Here is a 23,623-nt window from a genome sequence, read left to right as displayed (position 1 = left end):
CTGCTGTAATAGCTTGGTAAAATTACAGTTGATGGGGCAGCCACCAAAGTTAAGTAGGTTAGCAATGTCCTAAATTAGCCTGAAAATAATGTTATCAAAACTTGAAGACAACAGAATGTAATCACCATGTTTAGATGTGCTAAACACTAATTAAGAAAATAGCCCACTGTATTGTTACCTTCAGTTAGCTAAATAGCTAAAAGTTATCAACCGCACCTGTATTAAGGTAAACCAGATTTCTGAAATTAAATTTAACGTGTATTGTTAAAGCATAGATAGCTAGCAGCTTACCTTAGCCTAAATGCTCAACATAAAGACAAGAAAATGACTATTTTAGCTGTCGCTAGCCAAAATAAAGTCCACTTACCAGCGCCAAACGACCTCTTATTCACACACAAACAGCTATTCAGCTATTCACCAGTTTACCTGTGCGGACGTCTTGGCGGGCCTTGACTGGTTGCCTAGTAACTGGCCTTAGTTTAGCTTTATGCTAGGCTAGCTTTTCAGCTTTACCTCAGTTACATTATTAAAGGTCCCCGTTTCACCCAGTACAAACGTAAAAACTGCACACAAATATATTAAGAAAAACGATAATTAGCCGTCGTTTAATGCGAGTTATGTATATACTTTTATTAGGTCTCAGCTGGTTGCCAAGTAATTGCCACCAGTTTAGCTTTATGCTAGGCTAAATGACCCGGCTGATAACTGTAAACTTTTTATCTCCGTATTTACACTAGATTAACAATTTAACTTAAATATTTAACCATTTTCTTTCCACGTGCATCCAAAAGTACAACATAGTTGTAGTCACAATATTAAATAACACAAATTAGACAGCAGTCTTCTTGTTGGTCTATAACAGCTAGCCCGAGTTTAGCTTTATGCTAGACTAAGTTAGCTCGCTGCTAATTGTAGCTACACCCTCAGCTTAACTAGATTCCCAATAATATAATTTTTTAATTTCCAGGTCATGCAATAAAACACCACAATTACTCACAAAGATAAAAGTTCATATTTTATAGGGAAATTCAATAAGAAATGTGACAAAAAAAAAAAAGTACAAAGTTTTCTTTGCAATGTATGAGCAAACCAAAGGGAACGAAATACACACCAGTTTGCCTCATAAAAGAAAAATAAATCACGTTATCATATCATATACAAAACATGACAGGCACTTCAATTTAAAATAAACTTCCTGTATGTGTAATTTGCAGATTTGTAATCTAAAGTAACTGATATCTGAAACACTGTCCATGTAGTGAGTAAAACCTCATTAAGTAGTTTATTACTGATTATGGTCCCTGTAATCAAGAGTGGACTGACAAACAGGTGGAATTAAAATGGGACGGATGAGACATCAGCCTGGACACGTCTTAAAAACTAGAGATTGACAAAGATGTAAATTACATTAAAAAATAAAGCATTTCTGTAGACATTTAAAACACCCACTGGAGCACATGCAAGTTTGTGCATCACTTTTTCTTGAATCTGGGTAAATCCAAGGATATAATGCAACAGTTATAATCTGTACCATCTGTGCACATTTATAGATATTTATCTCAGATTTTAACCCCTTCATGTAGAGGAACACAGTGGCTAAAGGGCACTTCAGCAGGGCAGATGACTGACCAGATTCCTTGATACAGTAACTGGGTTCTTTAAATTCACAAGGTTAGGGATTTTAATACAGAAAATTAGCTTAACAGTAGAATATTTACTGTTCACAGAGGCAGAAACGATCTAAAAACAAACAGTATTTTGCATAACTGGTTGACATTTCCATTGAGGAGTAAGTGATAAAATTTTATCCATTTTGGTATCAAAAACAAAGAGTGAGTAAGAGTAAGTTTAAATGAGAAAACAACATACAGTGAGGAAAACGGTAACTGTTAAAGTGCCGTTCACACCTTCAGTTCAAATCAAATGACTGACAATAAATAAATGCTCACAGGCTTTAAAAAACAAATAGAAAGTGGTCGTAAATAATTTGCAGTGTTTTAGTTAACCAGGTCGATGAGAGTTCTCTGAAAAGGAGAAGTTGCTCAACCAAAGTATATTTAATATTATACTTTTACAAGAGTAACTGCTGTGGTTTGTTTCAGCATCTTATTTAGATCAAACTATTTGTCACTTTATTGACAAATCAACAGGAAAATAAACTGTTTGTAACATAATAATCAGCAAATTTAAGTAATGTTTAACCCAACCTAAACATCTTTGGGTTTAAAATGGTTCTTTAGACAAACAAGTCTGAGCCTGTTAAGTCTTGAAAAGTTGGGGATTTGAACAATTTTCTAACATTATAACAACTGACAACAGAGAATTATGCTTTTAAACTGACTCTCATCCACCTGGTACCCGTCATAGGTAATATAAACAGTTGAAAGTACTTCCAGATATTTGGCCCAGATTCTGATGCCCCACTGAGCCGTTAATACAGTCAGCAGTACAAGACTGCCTGATGAAAGGTGCTTTCTAAGTAAAGTATTTTTCGGGCAACCCTGATGAATGTCCTAGAAACGTTTCAGACCAAACCGGGTTCAGTTCTGCAAGATCCTCCATGCGATCATTTTGTCACATTTGCTGCTAACTTAACTCACTCCTTTACAAACTTCACTTGTTGTCTGAGAACACAACAGGACTTTCGAATGCGTGCCTACCACAAAAGAAATATTTACCGGTACCTGGTGGGTGGTTAAAATGCCACTGTGGAAATTGATTGTGAACAGTCTAAAGTGCTAAAGGGGCCTTTGCAGCAGATTGACAGGTACTTTCTTTGGATGCGGATAGTGGATTAGGACGGATGCAGGAGTTCTAACAGGGCTCCGACCGCACCGAAGTAACCCTGAAAACAACAGAAACAGCACAGGGAAGCAGTTAGAAAACCCCTTCAACACTAATCATTTCTGGTCTCTGAGGGGGAGGGTGAAGGGTACAGCTGCTCACCTCGTGGCGAAGGAAGAGGGCCTTGAGCTGACCTTTGGACCAGTAGTCCATGGCATAAGCCAACAGCTTCATGGAAAGAGTGTTCACTCTTAGGAAGTTTCCGACAAACACAACTCTCTCGATATTCTAAGCAAAGAAGGAGAATACAGATGAAAATATGAAATATTACCAACACTTCAGCAGTCAACAGGGATGTCACGATTACTCGATTTCAAAATTAATTGCGATATTAAGCGCTACAGTTAATTGATAGTAACGTTTCCACAATACCGTCAGAAAACATTATGCTGGAACCACATTTAAGGGAAACTCAAACGGAACAAAAAACGCCGACATATTCGCTACATGCTGGTCTGTTGACAATATCACATGATGGTGGTGACCGACGCTACACGTTAAATTATCCGACGTTTCATAAAGTGGTTTTCTTTTTGCTCGGGTGCATGTGTGTACGAATATAAATACTGGATCATATAATTAGTAATATCATTATATTTTGGCATCAAAAGATGGAAATAAAGGAAACTTTAAGGAGTGTTCATGTGATTTTACATATGAATAAAGTTGTGAAATCAATCAACACATAATAATTGTGATTATCGTAATATCGTGATTAATTCTCTGACAATAATCGTACTAAGGAAAACTGTAATCGTCACATCCCTAGCAGTCAACACAAGTTATTTTTCCCCAGATATGAGCACAAGACTTTGTAAAATAGGCCATATTAGTGGCATATTCACCTTCACCACATATTTTCCTTTTTGTTGCTATTACAAACTGAATCATACGTAATAGAATTTGGATTTTCCTTTGGACAAAATTAACAAAAACAACTCTTAACTGTCAAGTAACTGACAAGTAATGTCAATTAATTTAAATACATCATAAAAATCTGCCTAAATATTCATCCCACTAAAGTTACTAGTCTAATTTAGTGGAGATAGATACCATGGATGGAGTAGTCTCAGTTCAGTGAACATGTCTCAGGTGGATGGAGTATAAAGGGGGGGTCCAGAAAGCCTAGATCAACCTCTAACGTAGTTCACCTCCTCTACGCCTTCATAGCCCTGTACAATGCTGCTTGATCAAGACGCCACAAGGCAGCACCGTAAAGAGGCTGAACGCAAAGAGGAAACAGTCGACAGGAGCAAATCATCAAGTCTTTCAAGAACCCAGAAATTCATTATAAACCTGTGTAGTAGAAAGTTTAGAAAGTTACAACCCGTTTTGATGCGTCCTTACTAACCTCATTGAGAGCACACATTCTGGTGATGGAGCCGATGTTATTAGTGATGGTGACCAGTGTCGCCCTGGCCAGGTCCTCTTTGGACACCGACTCCCTCTTTTCTTTGGACATCATGTTGCCAAAACTACATTAAAAAAATAAATAAATAAAAATACGATGCATCTCCAGACTGTCTCTTCTACACAGAGCTGTATTTACACACAGATGTTTTTTAAAATTGAAGGGACTCAAGCTGTTGCTTTCACCCCGGATTTGATGAGAGTCAATTTAGTGCTTTCTCGTTTCATTCTATTCATGCTGGAATCCACCAACAAAAAAGGCTTGCATCCTACAATAAGAACGAAGGAAGCAGCTGTAAACCGCACCTTGAGGCCACAGCCCAGCCAGGCAGTCCAAACCTCTCATAGTTTCCTCCGTAGATGTCCCGAACCAGCTTGTCCACGCGGGTGCTCTCCCCTTCAGAAGCCATTTCTAGGGCTTCCTCGAAAGTGGAGCAGCCAGTCAGCAGACAACACAGGCCCAGGAAGGTCCCACCGCCGAGGCTGCAGATACACAGATTAGACTACGTGTAAGCTGTTTGTTATTCTAGAAAGCTTGAAACCATCATTTGTGGCAGACTTCTGTCTATTTTTGGGGAATACAATTACAAGAAGAGACTTAAATATGAGCAATTCATAAGGGTCCCATTATGTTGAGGGAGAATGAAGGAAGCATAAATCCTCCTTTTACACAGCCACCAGACAGAGAAACCACATACGAAAACATAATACATGTGTTCAATGAACGTATTTCAAACTTTAAATTATAGTTTTTGTGTTGTTTACTCATTATTTTATTTACAAAACACAAATAAAGGCTGGAGTCAGTAATCTGCTTTGCAAAAACACATATTTTACAAAATACACAACATCATAAACCTAATGTCTATTTTAAATAGTGATCATATAATCAATTAACCTATTAGTTGTTGCAGTAAATAATAATTTAACAGTAATATACTGAACATTACCTGGTCCCAGTGACTCGCTTGTAGTTGTTCTCAGAGTAGACGGCCAGGATACTGACCCCGGACCCTATGTTGACCAACAGCAGAGGATACGGATTCTCCAGCGTGTAGGGCTTCTGGATGCAGCGGTCCGGGTCTGTGGGGTTTTCAAAGTAGTAGCACTCGGAGGGGCCGCTGGATACCACCGAGTCGATGTAGAGCACCCCCCGGATCAAACAGTCCAGCTCATCCAGCTTATGAAGCTGCAGGTCTGCCATCTTTTTTTTTTTTTTTTTTTTTTTTTGAGGGGTTGAGAGGAAAAGAGAGCACGGATAACATCATCACTGAGGGGGATGTGGCGAGGAGAACACAGAAGCAGGAAATTGGAGGAGGAGGAGGAGGAGGGAAATGCAGGAGGTCAGAAAACAGGAACTTTCATTCAGCTGAAAAGGAATTGGCTTTGTTACAAACAGAAAACATGGCCGCGTCCTTCAGCGGCAAAAAAAATTACAACAACGTTTTGTTCTTCCCCAATTGCTCATCCCACATTTTGTTCAAAACGACGCACATATTGTACCAATTTAGTCAAATTAGTGCAATCTGATTTTGACATGTTACTTAGACAAACTCCAGTCACATTTGGCTCAGTCTCAAGTGCTTTGCTGCCCGTGAAAGCAAACAAAAAAAAAAACAATTACAACTGCAGACCCACCGTGCGGAAATCAGACTCGAACTTGTACGCCCCCCCACCGGTGGCGCAGAGGGTGGTGTGGAGGCTGGAGAAGTGCTTGTTGCGGCCCATCTGCAGGAAGGCCGGGAGGTCGTGCGTGGGGAAGCGGATGAAGTGCAGGTTGCCCGTCCTGCCACACAGCGTCAGGTCCTGCAGCTCCAGGTGCACGTCCCTGATGCCCGTTTTGCCATAGGCGGTGTTGGAGGTTAGGTATCGCCGGATGCTCTTCAGATTCTCCACCTCCTCCTGCTCCTCTTCTGCAGTGATGTCTTTGGGCTCGAAGTACACGAGCTTCACCAGCGTGCCTCCAATATCCATCCCAAACCAGGGAAATGCTGCATTATGTGACATAATACATGCAAAGATCTGTTCAGCACCATTCAGGAATAATATGAAATGCATTACATTGAAGAATAATACTTTATGATAATGCGTTGTGAAAATGTGGTGAAATGGAGGAGATCTCTCTGTGTTGGTCCATACAACGATGAGCAGCTCCATCATTTTAAGCAACAGTACAGCGTGTACCACGTACGCCATCTTGTTGCAAAAAAAGATACAGGCTATTTACTGCCACTACACCTCACCGATATCACACTGAAAACCACTACCAAACGAATTATTTTTAATCGTCATCCCAATTAAACGCACTATTTATTTTTAAGAATTCAAGCAAATCTTTTTCTTCTACAATCTGTATTAAAATCCGTTATTTATTTATTTATTTTTAAACAGGGAACGCCTTTTTCTTTATTTGTGCATACATGCAAGCTGTCCAGTAAATACACTAAACCCGAGCTAGCGACGTAAACACCTACGCGGCCTTGTTTTCTTCACGGAGTCCTTCCGATGCCTCGAGGTCGCGTTGGAGCTCCGCCGGTCCGCTGCGGCTCTTCCTGCGGGCGCGGCTGCCTCATTGTTGGGCTCGTTTCGGAAATAACCGGGCATCTCCTTGTCGGACCGCGGCTGCTTCGAGGGTGTTTCGTCTTCGTCGACACTGCCATCCTCGCACTGGTGGCCATTGAACGCCATTGAAATGACCAATTTAACTACATAAATGCTGAAATTTAAGATAAATTTAAATCATTAATGCGGGACAATGAAGTCCGGAGCGTAACGGGCTAGCTAATTAGCTAGGTAAGTGGCTAGCTGTGTCGTTTTTAACGCTCGCTGTCAAGACTGGAGTGGGTGTGGCCATGGCGTGACTGAAGGACGCAAACACCAATCAGAGCGCGAGTACAGCAACCAGGAAGTAGCTGACAAAAGACATTGTTTATTTACCACACGTAGGGGAAATTTCCTTGTCACCGTAGCACAGAATCAGTAAAGAATATATATAGATAATAATAACAAACCATATCAAATTGAAAGAATATACAAAAAAAATAACAGCGCTCTGAAAAATATAGAGAGGAAAATATAAATAAAAGGAAATAATGTATATACAGTGTGGAAAGGGAATTGAAATTGATAATATATATATATATATATATATATATATATATATATATATAAATAATAGCCACCACAGAACCATAGAAAGTCCTGAGCAATGACCTGCACACACTCAAGGACTTCAGTCATCTCAGCAGGTGAAGACGACTGTGGCCCTCACAGTGCTACTGGTGTTATGACGGTGATAAAAGATGTTTGTGCAGCAGTCAGATGACAGCGTCTTCCACACCTATGACTGGTTATTAGGCAAACTGCAGTTGGTCCATGTTGTTGTGAATTAAATGACAGAGGTGGCCCGGGATGATCCTCTCCGTGATGTTCATCAGGTGAGAGGTTAAGTTTACTGGCCATGTCATATAGATTCTATCTAAAAGGGCAAATAAACAAACCACACTTTTTACACATTGTTTGTGTATTTTGTACAGTATATTCTGTATCCTTATATTTATTGCACCAAACACCATTACAGGTTCTTTTTATTTGTGCACATAACTGGCAACAAATCACATTCTGATATAGACAAATGTATTTATCTTCACAATATTAAATAAAACTGCTAATTGCATTTAATCAAAAAGAGGTTAATTAAAGAGATCTGAGTCAGATAACACACTGCAATTAATCATTTATTTTAATTTGACTCAATAAGTAAATATTAAAAAAAAAAAACTTTCAGGTTTATTGATGTGCATGCTGGAGTGCATAGCTAAAAACAGTGCATAGAATTTCAAATAAAAGTTAAAAGTACATTTCATTACAATGTAAGCAGCTCAAATATTGTTTTAAAATGTGCAAAACCTTCTAAACCAACAGTTTTCTATGCATTACTGGCTATTTACCATATGATCTCTAACCTCATAGAACAAACTAGTCTCTATTTAAAGGAAAGGGAAATCAAAACAGTTATTAGCACTTATGTGCATTAAATATATATATAATTTTTTCTTTACAGTACTCTAGTATTTTTACTGATAACAACTACATTTATATTTAATAAAACTAGAATTATTTGACTGCTGAATGTCTGGATGGTTTGGAATGTTTGAAACATCAGTCTCTCTTAAAATATGTAATTCAATACCTATATAATGTGTGTCTATATATAAATATGTACAAATAAATACATGCAGTGCAACAGCCTTCATTTACAGCCGACAGTCTTATCGCTCTCATCAGTGAAGAGAGAACATAGCGATCATTAAAATCCAGCCTCAGTTTGCCTTTAGAAACCAGAGCAAATGCATAAATAACCTGAGATTATAACCCAGTCCCATGAAGTTTTTTTACTCTCTATGTTCAACTTAATTCAAAAGTAAAAAGCACTGTCATAATTAATGACATGATCAAAGGTCCCGCAAGTGAGCTATTGTAAGTATTATGGGTAATCATTAAGCCGCTGCCTCTCCTTCCCCAGGGCAGTCACTACAATAAGGCACCATACCTCTTTCTCAAAAGCCTGAGAGCTTCCTCGTCTCCTCCTTTAAAGGTATTTAAACTCCCTCAGTTCTTCATCTTCCACGCCATCAGCATGGCACAGGCGCCCACTCCTACCGCCGTCATGATGTACTTCCTGTTAGCCAACAGGTTGAGAGGGCTCTGAAGCAGCGTCGTCTCCTCTGAATCCTGCAGCAGTGTCTTCGTCTCGGGCTCAGTGTTTGGAGCGTTTAAACTCGTTGCAGCGGCGGCGCCGCCACGTGGAGGTGGTGCAGAGGCGGCTTCTTTGGCTACTTCGCCGTTCACTGTTTGAGCTGGTGGTGTCGAGGTTCGGACGTCCAGTTTAGGGACAGATGGCTCCTGGGTTTCCAGCTTCTCGCGTGGCTCGTAATGGTTTCCCTCTGGTTTGTTGTGGTTGGGGGCAAAGCCGTTCTCCTGGCATGACACTGCAGTGACTGTCTTCCCAGCAGAGCTCGCGGGAGCAGCTCGGCTTGTGTCGCTGTGTCCCGAGGATGAATCCACCGGGGAGCTGGGTGCAGGGACGGTAGGACTGGTACGACTCTGTGGTTCTACACTGACAGGACCCGGCTCGGCTCCTGTCTGTGGTCGGCTCTCAACAACCTGCAGGTGAAATAAATGGCAAAAGGTTTGTTTTTTTAAACTTAAAGGAGCTGATGTTACACCAGATGCCTGTGAATGTGTTACCATGGATGAGTTTCATCATATAAACACAGTTATTATCACTTGAATGAAACTCTTGAATATACGGAAACCCTGAGTTCACATATTATCTTTTTCCATTTCCCCGTGATAATGAGTTAATGAGTTAACTTCCTCCATTTTCTCAAGTTAAAAGCAAAGTTTTGTTTTTTTCGAGATAACGATATATTTAATTCGAGGGAGTTCCCTCATGCTGACTGATGGATGCCCTCAACACTATAATGTAGTGAAATAATAATGTAATAGGTCGACTGTAAACTGAGCCGTTTGTTTTGCACTTTAATGTTTGCTAGATAACAATTACGTTTCTGAATATCATGAGAAAACAAAGCTTTGTTTTACCCAAATAACGAGACAGATAACCCGAGAAAACAGGAAATGAACTCGTTATCACAGGAAAACTGAGGAAATAATATGTATGGATGCATGGCTGCTTCCATATGACATAACATATTATAAGGCACATAACTATTTTTAAATTGACACTTTTGTCTTTTATTGCTTAATGATCCCATGCAGGTCTGGAAACATTATTACTTATTATTACGAGGGATAAGTTATCTTGTTGTATTGTGCAATGACAATAAAACTATTCTGTTGAAACAACTGCTAATCTTGCTCATCGATAGCGTGCTAAGCTAAATTGGGGTTTAAAGAATGTAAAGTCACCTTCAAATAAGAAGGAAATGCTGATCATAATACTGAAAGAAACCAACGCCCTGTTGCTTAATGGACACATTTAATCACTCGTCTGCAGGAATTTTCTTGTTTTCTTTTCTTAGAAGTCTTAAAATGATTTACCGGTGCAGCAGGAGGTTCAGAAGTGTTGTCAGGCTGCAGGACAGACCCAACGAGAGGGGCGGCGTCCTGGACTGAAGGCTTCTTAGTGGAGGGCGCGATGACTGAAGGTCCGTCTGTTACGTCTGACTTGATCTGAGCTGGAGATGCTGGACTCTCTGGTGGTCTGTCCTCTTTGGGATCTGGTTGTTGCCCTGATTCCAAGTTTCCCTCTGGCGCCAAGCGAGAATTAATCTCTTTCTGTGACAGCGGCGCTAGGGTCACCTCGATGTGCGGGGTGTCGGGGGACGGGGGAGGCGTTGATGGCAGAGGGGGCACTTCCATCAGAGTCGAATGTGGAAGCTCGGATGAGGAAACAGATTCGGGGACCTCTGTGCTCTGGGGGGGTTGTGGCTGTGCGGTGATTTCCAGAGCAGGTATCGCCTGAGTGTTACCGCCGCTCTCTGGAAGGGACACGGGGCTGGCAGACGGAGCAGGGTGGACATGTGCCCTGACGACGGTGGTTGGAGGGGAGCTGGGGTCTGAATCTAGGGCAAAGCAAACAACACTGATATTTAAATCTGTTTGGGCCACATGACTAAAGCCTGTGAAATCCTCAAGGATGAGGCAACTCTCAAACTACATCGAATCTTATCGCACCCTCCTCTACTCCCTAATAAAAATATACATATAAACGAGAATCTGAAGCCAGGACACCTTCACCCACAAAGAGTCTCCACTGAGTTGTGATCTCTCAAGGTCAGACAACAAGGAGGCACTGTTTTCCTTCACCTGGATAAATCAGCTTACGGAGCTCACAGCACAATCGCCTGAGAACTCTGTCCATGCATGCGTAAACAGAGATTATCGTAGATGCTCCGTGAACGCACTGAACTCAGGTCTGAGCCAAAATTAGAATTAAACTGCTGTGTAACATTGTCTCCAAACAGAACTGCATTATGCAAACATTTCCTTTTCTTCCCACGTGGCTGCAGTGCACTGTGACGAGCGCAATATTCAGATGGTTGAGCAAATGTTTGTGCATATATGTATATATTGATGCTGCTGAACAGTTAAAAATGTTTAACGCACTTCGTCTGCAAGGGTGAAAAGTAAAATCTAATTCTGAGCTATAACACGAATGAATCTTCTACTCGGTGACCTACCGTCGGTGCCTTTCACGGCGTTGTATTCCGCTCTGACTTCCGCTGCGATTGTCGTCTGTCCACAGGCTTCCAGAGCCTTGATGAACTGCTCCGGCCAGTTTTCTGTTTTCTTCAGACAGTCCAGGAGAAGCACCATGCCGTCATAGTTCCCACACACCTCTCTTTTCGCTTCGATACTTTCCTGAAAATTTATAACAATCAGTTATCAGAGTAGAAATCAGTTTCTTTTTGATTGTGATTTATGCTGTTCTGGTCTGGTCTGGTCTAGGTGGGAGCTACGTGTCTAAGTAACATCCACATGACAGAATAATAGGTTTAAACGTCATTGACTTCTCCCGTCGGTGGTCATAATGTTGTGGCCGATCGCTTGTTTTAATGAAACTCACCCTGTCGTCAGCAGTCAGGCAGCTCAGGTGAATAATCAGGTCTCTCACTTTCACCTTGCTGACGATAGTCGGCATCTTCCGCCGTAAGTATCCGTTGCACAGTTTGTCACCGGCCAGCGACATCTGAAAAAAGTCAAACGGGATAAAAAAATGTTTTAAGAAAATGATAAAGAAGCTTCCTGTGGGTTTTTACATTTAAACCATGCACTACAGTGAACTGGATTAAACTCCCTGACCACAGGTGTGAAAGTACCTAAGATGTGCGATGATGAAACCTGATCTTTACTGTCAACAAAGATGCCAGATGCCATTTTTATCCAAAGAACTGAACTATAACAAAAAAAAAAAACGGTAGAAAGAAACTACAACAAGGGAGGTAAAACACTCCTACTTTTCAAGGTTGCTGCTGTCACTAGTCACTGATTAATCCCCTGGTTTAATACCTGAATTCATCAAATAACTTGTCCCTCACAGACATTTTCAGGGTCAAATAAAAAAACGTGTTCTGTTGTTTTCAACACGCTTTAAGCCATTTGTTTGTATCCAAACACAATCTGTTGTCGGGAACATTTTCACAGGATCCACGTCCAACGGAGCAGCACATTAAGGTGTAAATGTCAAACAGTCTTGTCTTTCGAGTTGGAATAAATGTCAGAGGCAGTAACCAAAGAGCAAAGTCTTCTTCATTGTATTATTAGCCCACGGAGGCCGTGGTTTAAGTCACGCGCGTTCCCTTCTGACAGATAGGAAAGGCTCGGTGTGAAGAGTAAAGTGCATTATTTTTCATGCATGCATATAAGTGTGACGTGACGAGCGATTGCAGATTAACAAGGTGACGTCAGCGGTGTGAGAAGGGCAAAGAAGACACCTTGACACAAAGGTTAATAGTACAGAGCTGAGCCACGAGAATGACCTCTAAAAACTGAGTCCTGTTCCCGTCTTCACTCCCCAAGAGTCTGGATCAAGTTTCATGCACAACACGTCTGATTCAGTAAAAAAAAAAAAAAAAAAAAAACAACTTCAGCGATTTCACGTCTCATTTTAGTGCATTTATATGCACATACACGGTGGGAAATAAATACAAAATTGTGGAATAAGGTTGGGAATTTAAAGAGCTGCTTGTAAATTATTAAATTATATGATTAAATTGTGCTTTTTAAACCCAAAGAAGGTTCTGGATTAACATGCACAGAAACACAACATAAACACAGGCTGGTCAATTAATAAAATATGTAATCAAAGCTCATTTTAAAGCCTGTTAAAGATACATTTTAAAAGGCTACACACAGAGAGAACATAGACAAATATATAATAATAATTATGATACTTTTCAAGCCTCTTTGGGAGAGGAGATTAAAAAGACAAGACACAAACACAGCAGAGACAAAATTTAAATAAAAATGTATAAATTAAAACTGAGACTGAGCTAACATGAGCCAAAAGTTGCGTCCAATCAAATTAATACATACGACACAACCTGGAAAAACGAAAGGAAACAGACTTTAGCAGCAAAACCGTCAATAAAACATCCAGTAGCTCCTTTAAAACACTTGATTTATGTCGATAAACTGAAGTGTGGGATCGTTTAAAGCTCACCTTTCGTCTTTTTTATTGTCCCAGAGGTTCGTGACTCCTCTCAGCTGCTATTCCTGCTCTCACTAAAACCTGTCCACACATCTGCGCACCGGTCTCAGCCCGTTCTCTCCTCCTATTGGACGAGAGGGCCGTCAATCAAAGTAAGAGCCAATAGGAAGGAGGCGTGGCCGCCGGAGAAGGCGGGGCTTCCTTAATCTTTGGCCCCAGATCGTGACCTTTTTTCCTCTTGTTGCGGTGGGATGATGGAATTAGATTGGACCTCGACTTCTGGTTTACATCTGTCTCTAATCCCTGATCCTAATCCGTTCACATGGACACGGGAGGGGAAACTAACGTCACTCACTTCACAATTTGAATAATTCACAAAGGGAAAATGTTTGATGACACTTAGAACCACAAGTAAAGAGACAGATGAAATACAATAAGATATAAGTCTAGTAAAACTAAATAGAAAATAGTGTTAGCAAAAAATGTACTAATGAGTTAACACGTGAACAAATGTACGAGAAACCATAAATAATAATGTGCATTAACATTAATAACATGTTGTCTGTTAGAGAAAGAGAGTTTGGAGTTTTCACATTTTTTTGTTTTTTTGTTTAAGTTTTGCAGCTAAAATCCATCCTTTTTCTTCGGCGTTCAGTCCCAGCTGGATGAGTAACCTTTGCTTTTATCCTTTTTATTTATTTTTTATTGCCTATCTCCTCTTTTATTCTTTCCATATTTGCTTTTAAAATTGTGCTAATTTTATTCCATTACTCTTTTATTTCGTGTCTGTATCGTTGTTTTCACGTCTGTGCATCACTTTGATTCAACCAAGCTTTTTAAAAGTGCTTCAGAAATAAACATTGACTTGACTTGATCTGACTTTTCGTAGTATTTATGTTCATGTCTTCTACTGTTTATGATATTTTGCGACCACAAAATGTGTCGTTTTGTGACTTTATAATGTAAATTAATTAAAAATGCATGATGTCTTAACAATTCGAGCATTAAATCCGTTAAATCCGTCTGGTCCACGTTTGTTTTTTAAAGTTCTAGAGGGACACACAGCAGTTAACATGCTGTACAGTAGCAGCATGGAACTGCATGACTAGTAATAGAGAAGAACTTAGACAAAAAATTAGAGGACATGTGTTTGGTGCATCGTCCTCCTGCTGACTTGTCACTAAATCTACTCTGTGACCGAGTCCCGGGAAACATTCCTGGACGTCAGCGGAAGGAATTCCTTCCACTGACAGCAGAGATGGAGTGAAAATGTAGAGATCACGTGTGAAGTTGCTGACAGAGAAAAACCTCCCCGGGGTTCAGAAGCGAGCTGGTGTTTAGTCTCTGGTCCGGACTGTGTACAGAACACAAGTGGTTTGTTAGTTAGTGAAGTCAAATTCACTAACTAACAAAGATTTGAGACGACTCCTTTGGTCCTGGATCGTTCTCATCTGGTATCAGCGCTTTATTAAATAGTCTGAAGTCTGAATAATTGCTGCAAAAAAAAAAAAATCTGATCCTCTCTCTCTCTCTATGGGCCGAAATAGCTCAGTTGGGAGAGCGTTAGACTGAAGATCTGAAGGTCCCTGGTTCGATCCCGGGTTTCGGCAGACATCATGACCCCCGACCCCCCCACCTGACCAAACCAGACTCTAGGAGGGGCATCATTAAGGTGTTATCTGATGCTGGAGCTTAAAGAATGAAAACATAAACTGTGTCTAACAACAGTGCCTTTTTATTTTCAAGGCATTTTGTGACGTGCACGTTGAACAGAATATTGATTTAAATAATATAAATACATCTAAGACATAGATGTACACACTGATAACAGACACCACAGGACACCCTCAGAGGTTCCATGTCCATTCTCTGATGGAGCTATACAACATGAGGAAGGTGGTCATAATGTTACGCCTGATTAGTGTCCAATGACTTGAATTGGGCGCCTTATTATTAAATTGAACTTGTAAATTGAACTGAAACTTGACACGTTTGATTGTAAAACTGTAGTGAGGAACGTACATAGGTGCCTTGTTTTATTCTGTGTTTAGTTCATTATCATTTGTCCATTTGTCAGTATTTGCTGCTACTGTATGACGGTGCAGAAATATCAATATCTGGGCCGAAATAGCTCAGTTGGGAGAGCGTTAGACTGAAGATCTAAAGGGCCCTGGTTCGATCCCGGGTTTTGGCAGATAATATGACCCCTGACCCCCCCACCTGACCAAACCAGACACTAGGAATGGGCGTTGTTAACTTTAAACAAGTTCCTGGAAAGATTACTGATGCATTCTGACAATTAAGCCTTAACTATAAAAAGCCTGACCTTAAAAGTTGCAGAACTGCCAGCTCATTCCACTTCTTTAAACTTTAGATAGATATCCAAGTGATTTGTTGGCATTTGTTGATCTGTTACAATGACATCTCTAAGATACGACGGAGTTTGGCCTTTAAGGGCCTTGGAAGGAAAGAGGAGGATTTTAAATTTTAATTCTAAGAGAAACCGAAACTGGAGTAATATGATCTCTCTTGTTAGCTCCTGCTTCCTGCTCTTGTTCCCGTGCAGAGAAAATTAAAAGTGTAAAAGGATAAAATAAAAGCGACGGCGGCAGATCAGTCACATCCCCTGTGAGATCTGCTGTATGATAATAAGAAGAAACATAATAGTTTTATGACTTTATAGGCATGAAACTAATTTGATTGAAACAGTATAAGTATAAAATCTTGGCACAAGCAGATTTGACCTCATCATCAGAATAACTAGAGGATGATGGGAAGGATGACATCATCAGGTGAAATCCTATTTTCCTGCTTTTATATGTTTCTTTGAATAAAACTAAATCTAATAGATCCGAGGCACAAAGGGGAACTTGGTACATCTTTGCAGTCATGGTCAAAGCTTTAATTCATAAATTAACTCAGTTTACATCCCAACATTTCACTTGTGTCATTGTTGTGCAAAAAAAAGTCCTTGTGTAACCGTGTGTTACAGCAAACATCAGTGGCGTTTATACTGAGCTAGAAATCCATATTTAATTAAACGCAAGTTCAAAAATGCAAAAAACATGTTGGTGCATGAAGTTTCCACGAAGTAGGGACGTTGTTGTAATTTAATACTTAGTAGCTGGCCATCTCCGTCTCTGACGTCTAGGAAAGTGTTTTATGTCATATTCTATATTTACCTCGACATGAAAACTCAAGAAAGAATTTAATTGGATGCTAATTTATCACGTAGGTGCAGGTGCAGTTTCCAGGAAACTACAAACTCTAAAATACCACTAAGAATACTTATAAAATGACCTTTGTGCCGTTGTGGGGCCACATAAAGTGCAAGAAATATTATAATAAAACAACTCAACATTTAAATTAATTTCATGGGCGATAAGGTTAGATATACACAGATCACAAACTGGCATGTGTTGCATGTCTATACTGTGAATCTGGTCTCTTTAAGAAAATAATATGTTTTTGAAAAAAGTACAAACTTGGGTGCAGCATTTAAAAAAAGAACAGTTTATTATCAGTGTGTCCTTTAAAAGCTGCCTTTTAAATGTAGAAGGCCGTGAAGGGGAGACGAATGGGGGGGAGGGGCATGGAAATTCAAGCAAGCATTTCATTGGCTGCCACGTTATTACACGCCCCCTAGTGCAGAATGAGGCATCAACATTTTTAAGTAACTTTTCTAAACCTAACCTGACTTTTAACCTTAAGCATCAAATTTGATTTCATGGGAAGATAAAAATCTACATATTGTGGAAATATCTGTACATCAATAAATACAGACCACGTAGTATTTAAGCCTCATTGACCTTTTTAAAAGTAAGTGCAAAAATAACAACCTGAGATCATAACCCACTTCCAGGAAGTGTCTCAACACTAAGGGGAGACTTGATTTTTGACTATCTATGTTAATTTAACCTCCTGAGAGCTAAACATTTGTTTGGAATGATTCTTTTTAAGATACGAGACCTTTAGGTATTTGTGATTATTAGGACCTAACAAGTATACAAAAATAAGCATAAACTTTTCACAATTTAAGTCACCAAAATATGAAACTGTGTATTTTTAAGGCAAAAGCAGAATTTGGGGTGTATTTCATATCCTCCTGAGACCTGAGCTTTAGTTTGCATTTCTCTTCATTTGGGATCAGTAGGACCTAAAAACTATGAAAACTAAGCGTCGTCTTTAAACAGGAAGTAGCTTTCGGAAAAAATTATGTCCCAGGATTATTTTATATAGTATTATTAATATAAATATTATATCAATATTATCACCAATATGTAATGAAATATAAAATTGTTCATTCTCATGTCATGCTGTGCAAAAGCGGAATTAAAAATAATAAAGTCCCAACGTCCTCAATCGAGTACATGCTAATTAGCAAAGTTATATCTCGTTACTATTGATTGAACTTGTGTTAATAATCATAAACTGTAAAACTGAGGTTTTGTCCACTTTTGTTATGAGACCGCTACACCAACTAGTGTCTAGTTCAAATGAAGCAGAATAAGAAGCTGCCACAAACATAAAACTTAACGTCCCCATATGAGGACGCAGGGTCTCAGGAGGATATCAACCTGGAAAAGTTAATAAGAATAAATAGATCCTACGCTACCAGTACATGGCAGATAAAAGTGTCTCCTTATGAAGACAACAGGTCTAAATGAAGCTGCAAAAAAAAAAAATATATATATATATAATGTCCCCATATGAGGACACCAGGTCTCAGGAGGTTAAAAGTAAAAAGATCTGCTACCTGTGATAAATAAAAATTAGAGGACAGGACTCTATGTCACTTTTTCTTGTCTTGTCCTAAGATTTTTTTTTTTTGGGACATTCTCCACTTGCACAGTGTTATATACAGGAAACAGCTGATTCCTGATAATACTTCAATTTTTTGTCTCATTCTTAGAGACTGGAAATCAGTTTCTCTTTTTTTCAAAAAAATAAAAAATGGTTGAATTATATGGTCTCCTGTATTTACCTGGAAGAAATTCATCTTGTCAGATATTCATGAAAAGTTTCTTGCAGTCTGGGGACACTTTAATGAGTATATTCGAAGTGGGAGACATAACTCTCTGGACTATACTTGATATTATTACTCTGTTCTTGGTCTTGTTTCATTGTGCATTGCCAAGAATCTATTCTCCTTGATCCTTACTTGGTTCATTGGACTCGGACTTTAAAATCTATGTCTGCACCTTGTGAATCACTGCATGAACTGACATGCGGTAAACAAGCAGTAAATTTTACACCTTTATGCTTTTATGTGCTGTTTTGTTTCGTGTTGATCTGTTTGAATTATTTACACTTAAAAAACTTGAAGAATTAAGTCTTAAAAGATAAAAGGATAAAAACACAGTCAAACCGATACTTAATGACGAGATCAAAGGTCTGGAGAGTCAGCTAATTAATGATTAATTAACACCTTCGCCTGTGCAGTGACTGCGATAAGGCACCGCGCCTTTTATTTGGATCCTCCATCACTTATTAAACCTCCACACCACCAACATAGCACAGGCACCCACTCCTAAAGCAGTCAGGATGTATTTCCCGTTGGCCGACAGGGCCGATGAGGAACCTTTAGTCCCAGAGGGGGGGCAGGTCTCACTGCAGGAGGGGTTCAAACTGGATACAGCAGCTTTATTGGGTGAAGGTTGCGGAGGTGCGGAGCTTTGCCCGTCCTGGTTGAGGATGGACGGCTCTTCGGTTACTCGCCCGACGTTCACCAGCACCTCCTGGGAGTCGAGGCTCTCGCGCGGGGACTCGTAGTGGTTCTCCTCGGGTTCGTTGTACTCGGGAGCTCTGCAGCCGTTCTCCTGGCACGGCTGCAGAGCTGAGACCGACTTCGCCGCCGACGATGCAGAGACGCCTTCGCTCATTTCCAGACGCCCGCTGTCACCCGAGTACGGCGCCTGAGGTAAAGTGGATGCAGTGAAGGTGGCGGCAGTGGCTTCACTCTGTGGTTGTATACTGACGAGATGCCCAGGTTTGCTCAGACACACATCATCTTCATCATCGTCATCATCGTCATCATGATCACCAGGCGCTGGGAAGACTGTCGCTCCGGTTTCTGTCTCTGGGCGTCTTTCAACAGTCTGCAGGTGAAATTGAGGACAGAGTTTTATCAATTATTCATTTTTTTTTCCCCCCTAGATGCCAGATTATCACCAACTTCACTTTACAAAAAGATCAGAGACGACCTCCGCTGTTATTACAAATTACTGGAATTCCCCGGGTAAAACCAGTCCGTCTAGTAGCGATGTGCAGATCGACTGATACCAGGTCTTTATGCTCTAAAATCGATACTTCAGTCATAATGCACAGCACAGAGTCAGAATTAAGATGCAAGTTTTCATTTTATAGTAGTTTTTAATAGGTAAACAATACCTTATTTTAATGGTTTTATTGCTTTATTTTTAGTTTTTAGTGTTTGAAAAAGCCTTTACTATTGAAGAGTAGAACATTTTTAAAAAAACTAGAGGAAGTAGATTATTTTTTCATCATGCACTTTAAGAAAAGAAGTAGAAATTTCGATAAAAAAGTCAAAATATTATCATAAAGTCAACCTTTAAACTGGCAGCTCCGTATGCATATGGTGCTGCACAGAAGAGGCCACTACAATATACAATATACTTCAGAGATAAAAATAAATACATAAATCCTTTTTTTTTTAGATTTACCAGATGCATTAGGGTGTATTTCCACAAAGTATCATACCGGTATCGCCGATATCAGCCTGAATTGTGCTCAGTATCGTATTGCTGCCGTCCAGTCGGTCTTAAAGCTGTTTTGGTATTTACCTGTGTAGCAGGAGGTTCAGACGTCTCTTCAGGCTGCAGGATGGGAGTAGGAATTCTGCAGACAGGAGGCGCTGTGTCCTGGACCGGAGGCTTCTCTGGGGTGAGGAACGAGGATTCACCGGTCCTGTTCGAGTTCAGCAAAGAAGGACTTTGCGGTGGCCTGTCTTCTGACCAGGCCCGAGCGCCTGGTTCACAGTGTTCAGGACTGAGCTGTGGTCGATCGGTGGTCGCACCCGTATCATCCTGGATGTCCGACTCAGAGCTTTCCTCCGGCTCCAGGTGAGAGTTAACCTCTAGGTACGGCAGAGGGGCTGCGGTCGCCTCGGAGTATTGGGTCTCGGGGGAGGGAGGAGGTGTTGATGGACGAGGTGGAGCTTCTACCTGAGCTGGTTGTGGAGGTTCAGGGAGGGGCTCGGTTGGAGGAGCAGGTTTGAGGATTTGGTTTGGGGGGCTCTTGGTAGCTGGCTCTGCAGCCACGGTCACGGGAATGGATTCACGACTGGCAGGTGTTGGATGGACGCTGGAGACTGAAACTGGAGGAGGGCTTCGGTCTGATTCTGGGGTAAAGCAAACAAAACTGATATTTAAATCTGAAACTGTAGAGAAATACATTTATCATCCTGCCTACGAGTCTGCACAGAGTCATCTCTCAAAGTCAAACAACAAGGAAGGAGGAGGGTATTTTTCTTGCAATAAACAACGATTATTCTACAAAAGCTGAATATATTTTTTATTTGAGGGAAACATTCATGCTTTAATAAACTGTAAAGCCTTTGGTGACTTACTGCTGATGCCTCTCAGAGAGTTGTAGTTTTCTCTGATTTCATCTGCGATCGTCGGATGCTCACAAGCTTCGAGAGCTTCGATCAGCTGCTCCGGCCAGTTTTCTCTTTTCCTTAGACATTCCAGAAGACGCACCATGCCCTCTGATTTCCCATGGTTATTTGTTCTTGCCTCTATATTTTCCTAAAATTAGATTGCGGAAAAAAAACACACACAAACAATCAATTATCAGAGCAGTCGTCTGTCTCTTTTTAGTGCAACATAAAGAGCAGGACCAGTTTTCTATTTCAGTTCAATAAACGGAATATTTGTGATCACTCCTCGTCATCCTTTTAATGCTACAGTTTTGTATGAGTAATGTTACTTCTCGGTAAAGCTCTTAGCGTTAGCATCTTTTATTTAGCTACATTTATCAGGACTGAAACAACCTCAAACTAACTGAAACTGAGGCTAATCCACTTTTCCAAATCCATACTAGTTTGTACGTTTCATTGTCGAGTCCAATTGTCCTTAATTTGATCTGATAATCAGAATTTTTCCCCGTCTCTGTGTATTTATTGATACATTTCACCATGTTTTTGCAGCTCAGGGGGGCGTGACGTCAATGCATACCCTCTATAAAATGCAGATAACTCCTCTATCGTCAGCTGTATCACAAATGACAGGGAGAGGAAAGAGGGACATAAGCCAATATTTGCATGTAAGTTTACATGCACGTGGAAAAAACTAAATATTGCCTTAATCCGACTTTAACTGGACAACATAAGTGCACGTAAATACATTACTCCGACTAAAATTTGAGTTGTCCTTATCTGATTAAGACGCCCAGATAATGTGACCGGAAGTTGATTTTCTCCATCATGTATACGACTTAATCTGACTTTAACTGGACAACGCATGTGTGCATGCGCTACAAACCACAGCGCTGCCGTATGACCCCAGAACAAAAACATCCAAGAGAACCAGTCGCAGAAGAAGAAGGTAAACAGAGCCGGTAGAAGAACCACCTGAGGGATAGCGCCATCTATCTGCACCAGACGTAGCGAACACATTACGTATGAGATTAAAAAGGCTGAACTATTGTCCATCTGGTTGGTGTCTGAATTGCCGGTCTGACACATGAACGACTCCAGTTGTTTACTATATGACATATTAGGTCGTATTAACCTGCCGGAAAGACACATATCGCCACCTAGTGTGGAGGAGGAGAATATGTTCCCGTCAGCTATTTGAGTTTTTACATTGCATGTAAACTGGGACCACATTCAGAAAGTGGAACTTCGAGCGTGGCTCCATTAAGCTCTGCATGTAAACGCACTGACTGGATTAAGAATTAATGTGTTCATCAGTAAAGGTGATTGAAATGAGAGCAATGTACCCGGTCGTGGATAGTGAGGCAGGGCAGATGCATCATTATTTCTGAAACATCCACGTTTTTAGCAATGGTCGCCATATTCCGTCGCACGTATCCATTGTAGAGTTTGTCTCTGACGAACGACATCTGGAAACACAGAGAGTGGACAAAAAAAAGTTTCAAACGTCGACAAACATGTTTCGCTACGTGTGAAATGTGAAATCACCTAAAACAAAACGTGATGAAAGTGAAAGTGAAAGAGGAGATCAGCGGCTGCAGCCTTAATTATTTAATAACATAAAACCCTTGTGCACAGTCACAACCTTTTTTTATGATTTTTTCTCAGGGAAAAGGATAAAGATACAGGTAAATTAACCTGTTACCTCTGGACAGTCCTGACTCTGGATCATGCATAAAACAAACAAATAAAAAACAGATTCAGTAGAATTTCACAAGCTTTTACTCTTATATTTGCTCACAAAGCTCTTAAGAAATGGGCTAACAGGAAGTAAATGCCACCAGGGTTGGTCTTATACGAGGAAATAATAAATCAATCCTGTTTTTAAAGTTAAGGCTTGTGGGTGAATTTTGCACACACACACAGCTACTTAAATGTGTCTCTAAAACTACTTTTTAAGGCTCTACAATACAAACTAATGATGTTCTAGTAATTTAAAAGGCGCAGCACAAACAGAGCAACAGCGTGGAGGCAGATATGTGTCTGTGAATAATAAAAACCTGATAAACACCAACAGAGCTAAATAACAGAAGTTAAGTTACACGCAATCACATTGGTACGACTAGCTAACCAAGAAGCAGACACTAAACTACACAATTAAACATCACTTCTGTCTTTAAACACTTGATTTAAGTGGATAAATTGTAATTAAGTATAATTTAAGGCTCACCTGTCCTGTTTTATGGTCCCAGAGGTTCGTAGCTTCGTCTCAGTTATTCCTGGTCTGAAACACGTCTCCTCTTCACACACACACACACACACCTACACGGTTCTCTCCTCCTATTGGATAAAATGTCCGTCAATCAACGTAAGAGCCAATAGTAATTGAAATAGACCGTAGGGAAGGCGGGGCTTCAGCTACTGACGTTTCCTGTTCTGTTATGACGTCACGGAAGCAGGAAACTCCTTTCAGCTCTAAAATGTGAATATTATAGCCACAATAAAGTCATACGATATATTATTACTGAACTTTAAAGCTGTAGTTGGTAACTTCATCTTATCCGTGTTAACGC

The 23,623-nt window shown here is 40.3% G+C and overlaps 2 protein-coding genes and 2 non-coding genes across 5 annotated transcripts; 2 read left to right on the top strand and 2 right to left on the bottom strand.

The window, feature by feature from the left end:
• Positions 1 to 1,002: 1,002 nt before the first annotated feature.
• On the bottom strand, positions 1,003 to 7,109 carry pank2 (pantothenate kinase 2). Of its 2 annotated transcripts, none has more exons than XM_047611757.1 (7): positions 6,729 to 7,109; positions 5,893 to 6,245; positions 5,205 to 5,458; positions 4,594 to 4,737; positions 4,196 to 4,319; positions 2,947 to 3,072; positions 1,003 to 2,845 (listed from the first exon to the last, which is right to left on the bottom strand). In XM_047611757.1, exons 1-7 carry the CDS (start codon positions 6,940 to 6,942, stop codon positions 2,795 to 2,797), a joined length of 1,266 nt encoding a protein of 421 aa, XP_047467713.1. In that variant the 5' UTR covers positions 6,943 to 7,109; the 3' UTR covers positions 1,003 to 2,794. The 2 variants fall into 2 exon arrangements, with proteins under 2 accessions (XP_047467713.1, XP_047467712.1); XM_047611756.1 differs by having other exon boundaries at positions 4,561 to 4,737; positions 6,729 to 7,108.
• Positions 7,110 to 7,978: 869 nt separating this feature from the next.
• mavs (mitochondrial antiviral signaling protein) lies at positions 7,979 to 23,377 on the bottom strand. The gene is made up of 10 exons (XM_047611355.1): positions 23,281 to 23,377; positions 22,397 to 22,519; positions 21,021 to 21,201; positions 20,236 to 20,792; positions 18,929 to 19,530; positions 12,085 to 12,178; positions 11,849 to 11,971; positions 11,463 to 11,643; positions 10,321 to 10,844; positions 7,979 to 9,420 (listed from the first exon to the last, which is right to left on the bottom strand). The coding sequence occupies exons 2-10, from the start codon at positions 22,517 to 22,519 to the stop codon at positions 8,866 to 8,868; spliced, it is 2,940 nt and encodes a 979-aa protein (XP_047467311.1). The 5' UTR covers positions 23,281 to 23,377; the 3' UTR covers positions 7,979 to 8,865.
• Positions 14,970 to 15,042, top strand: trnaf-gaa. Its single transcript has one exon. It is a non-coding gene; the product is annotated as a tRNA-Phe (tRNA).
• On the top strand, positions 15,554 to 15,626 carry trnaf-gaa. The gene has a single exon. It is a non-coding gene; the product is annotated as a tRNA-Phe (tRNA).
• Positions 23,378 to 23,623: the final 246 nt, after the last annotated feature.

Source organism: Mugil cephalus, chromosome 17, assembly GCF_022458985.1.
Source record: "Mugil cephalus isolate CIBA_MC_2020 chromosome 17, CIBA_Mcephalus_1.1, whole genome shotgun sequence".
NCBI classification, from domain to species: Eukaryota; Metazoa; Chordata; class Actinopteri; order Mugiliformes; family Mugilidae; genus Mugil; species Mugil cephalus.
The sequence above is the reverse complement of the archived record's forward strand: the minus strand, read 5'-3'. Positions and strand labels throughout refer to the sequence as shown.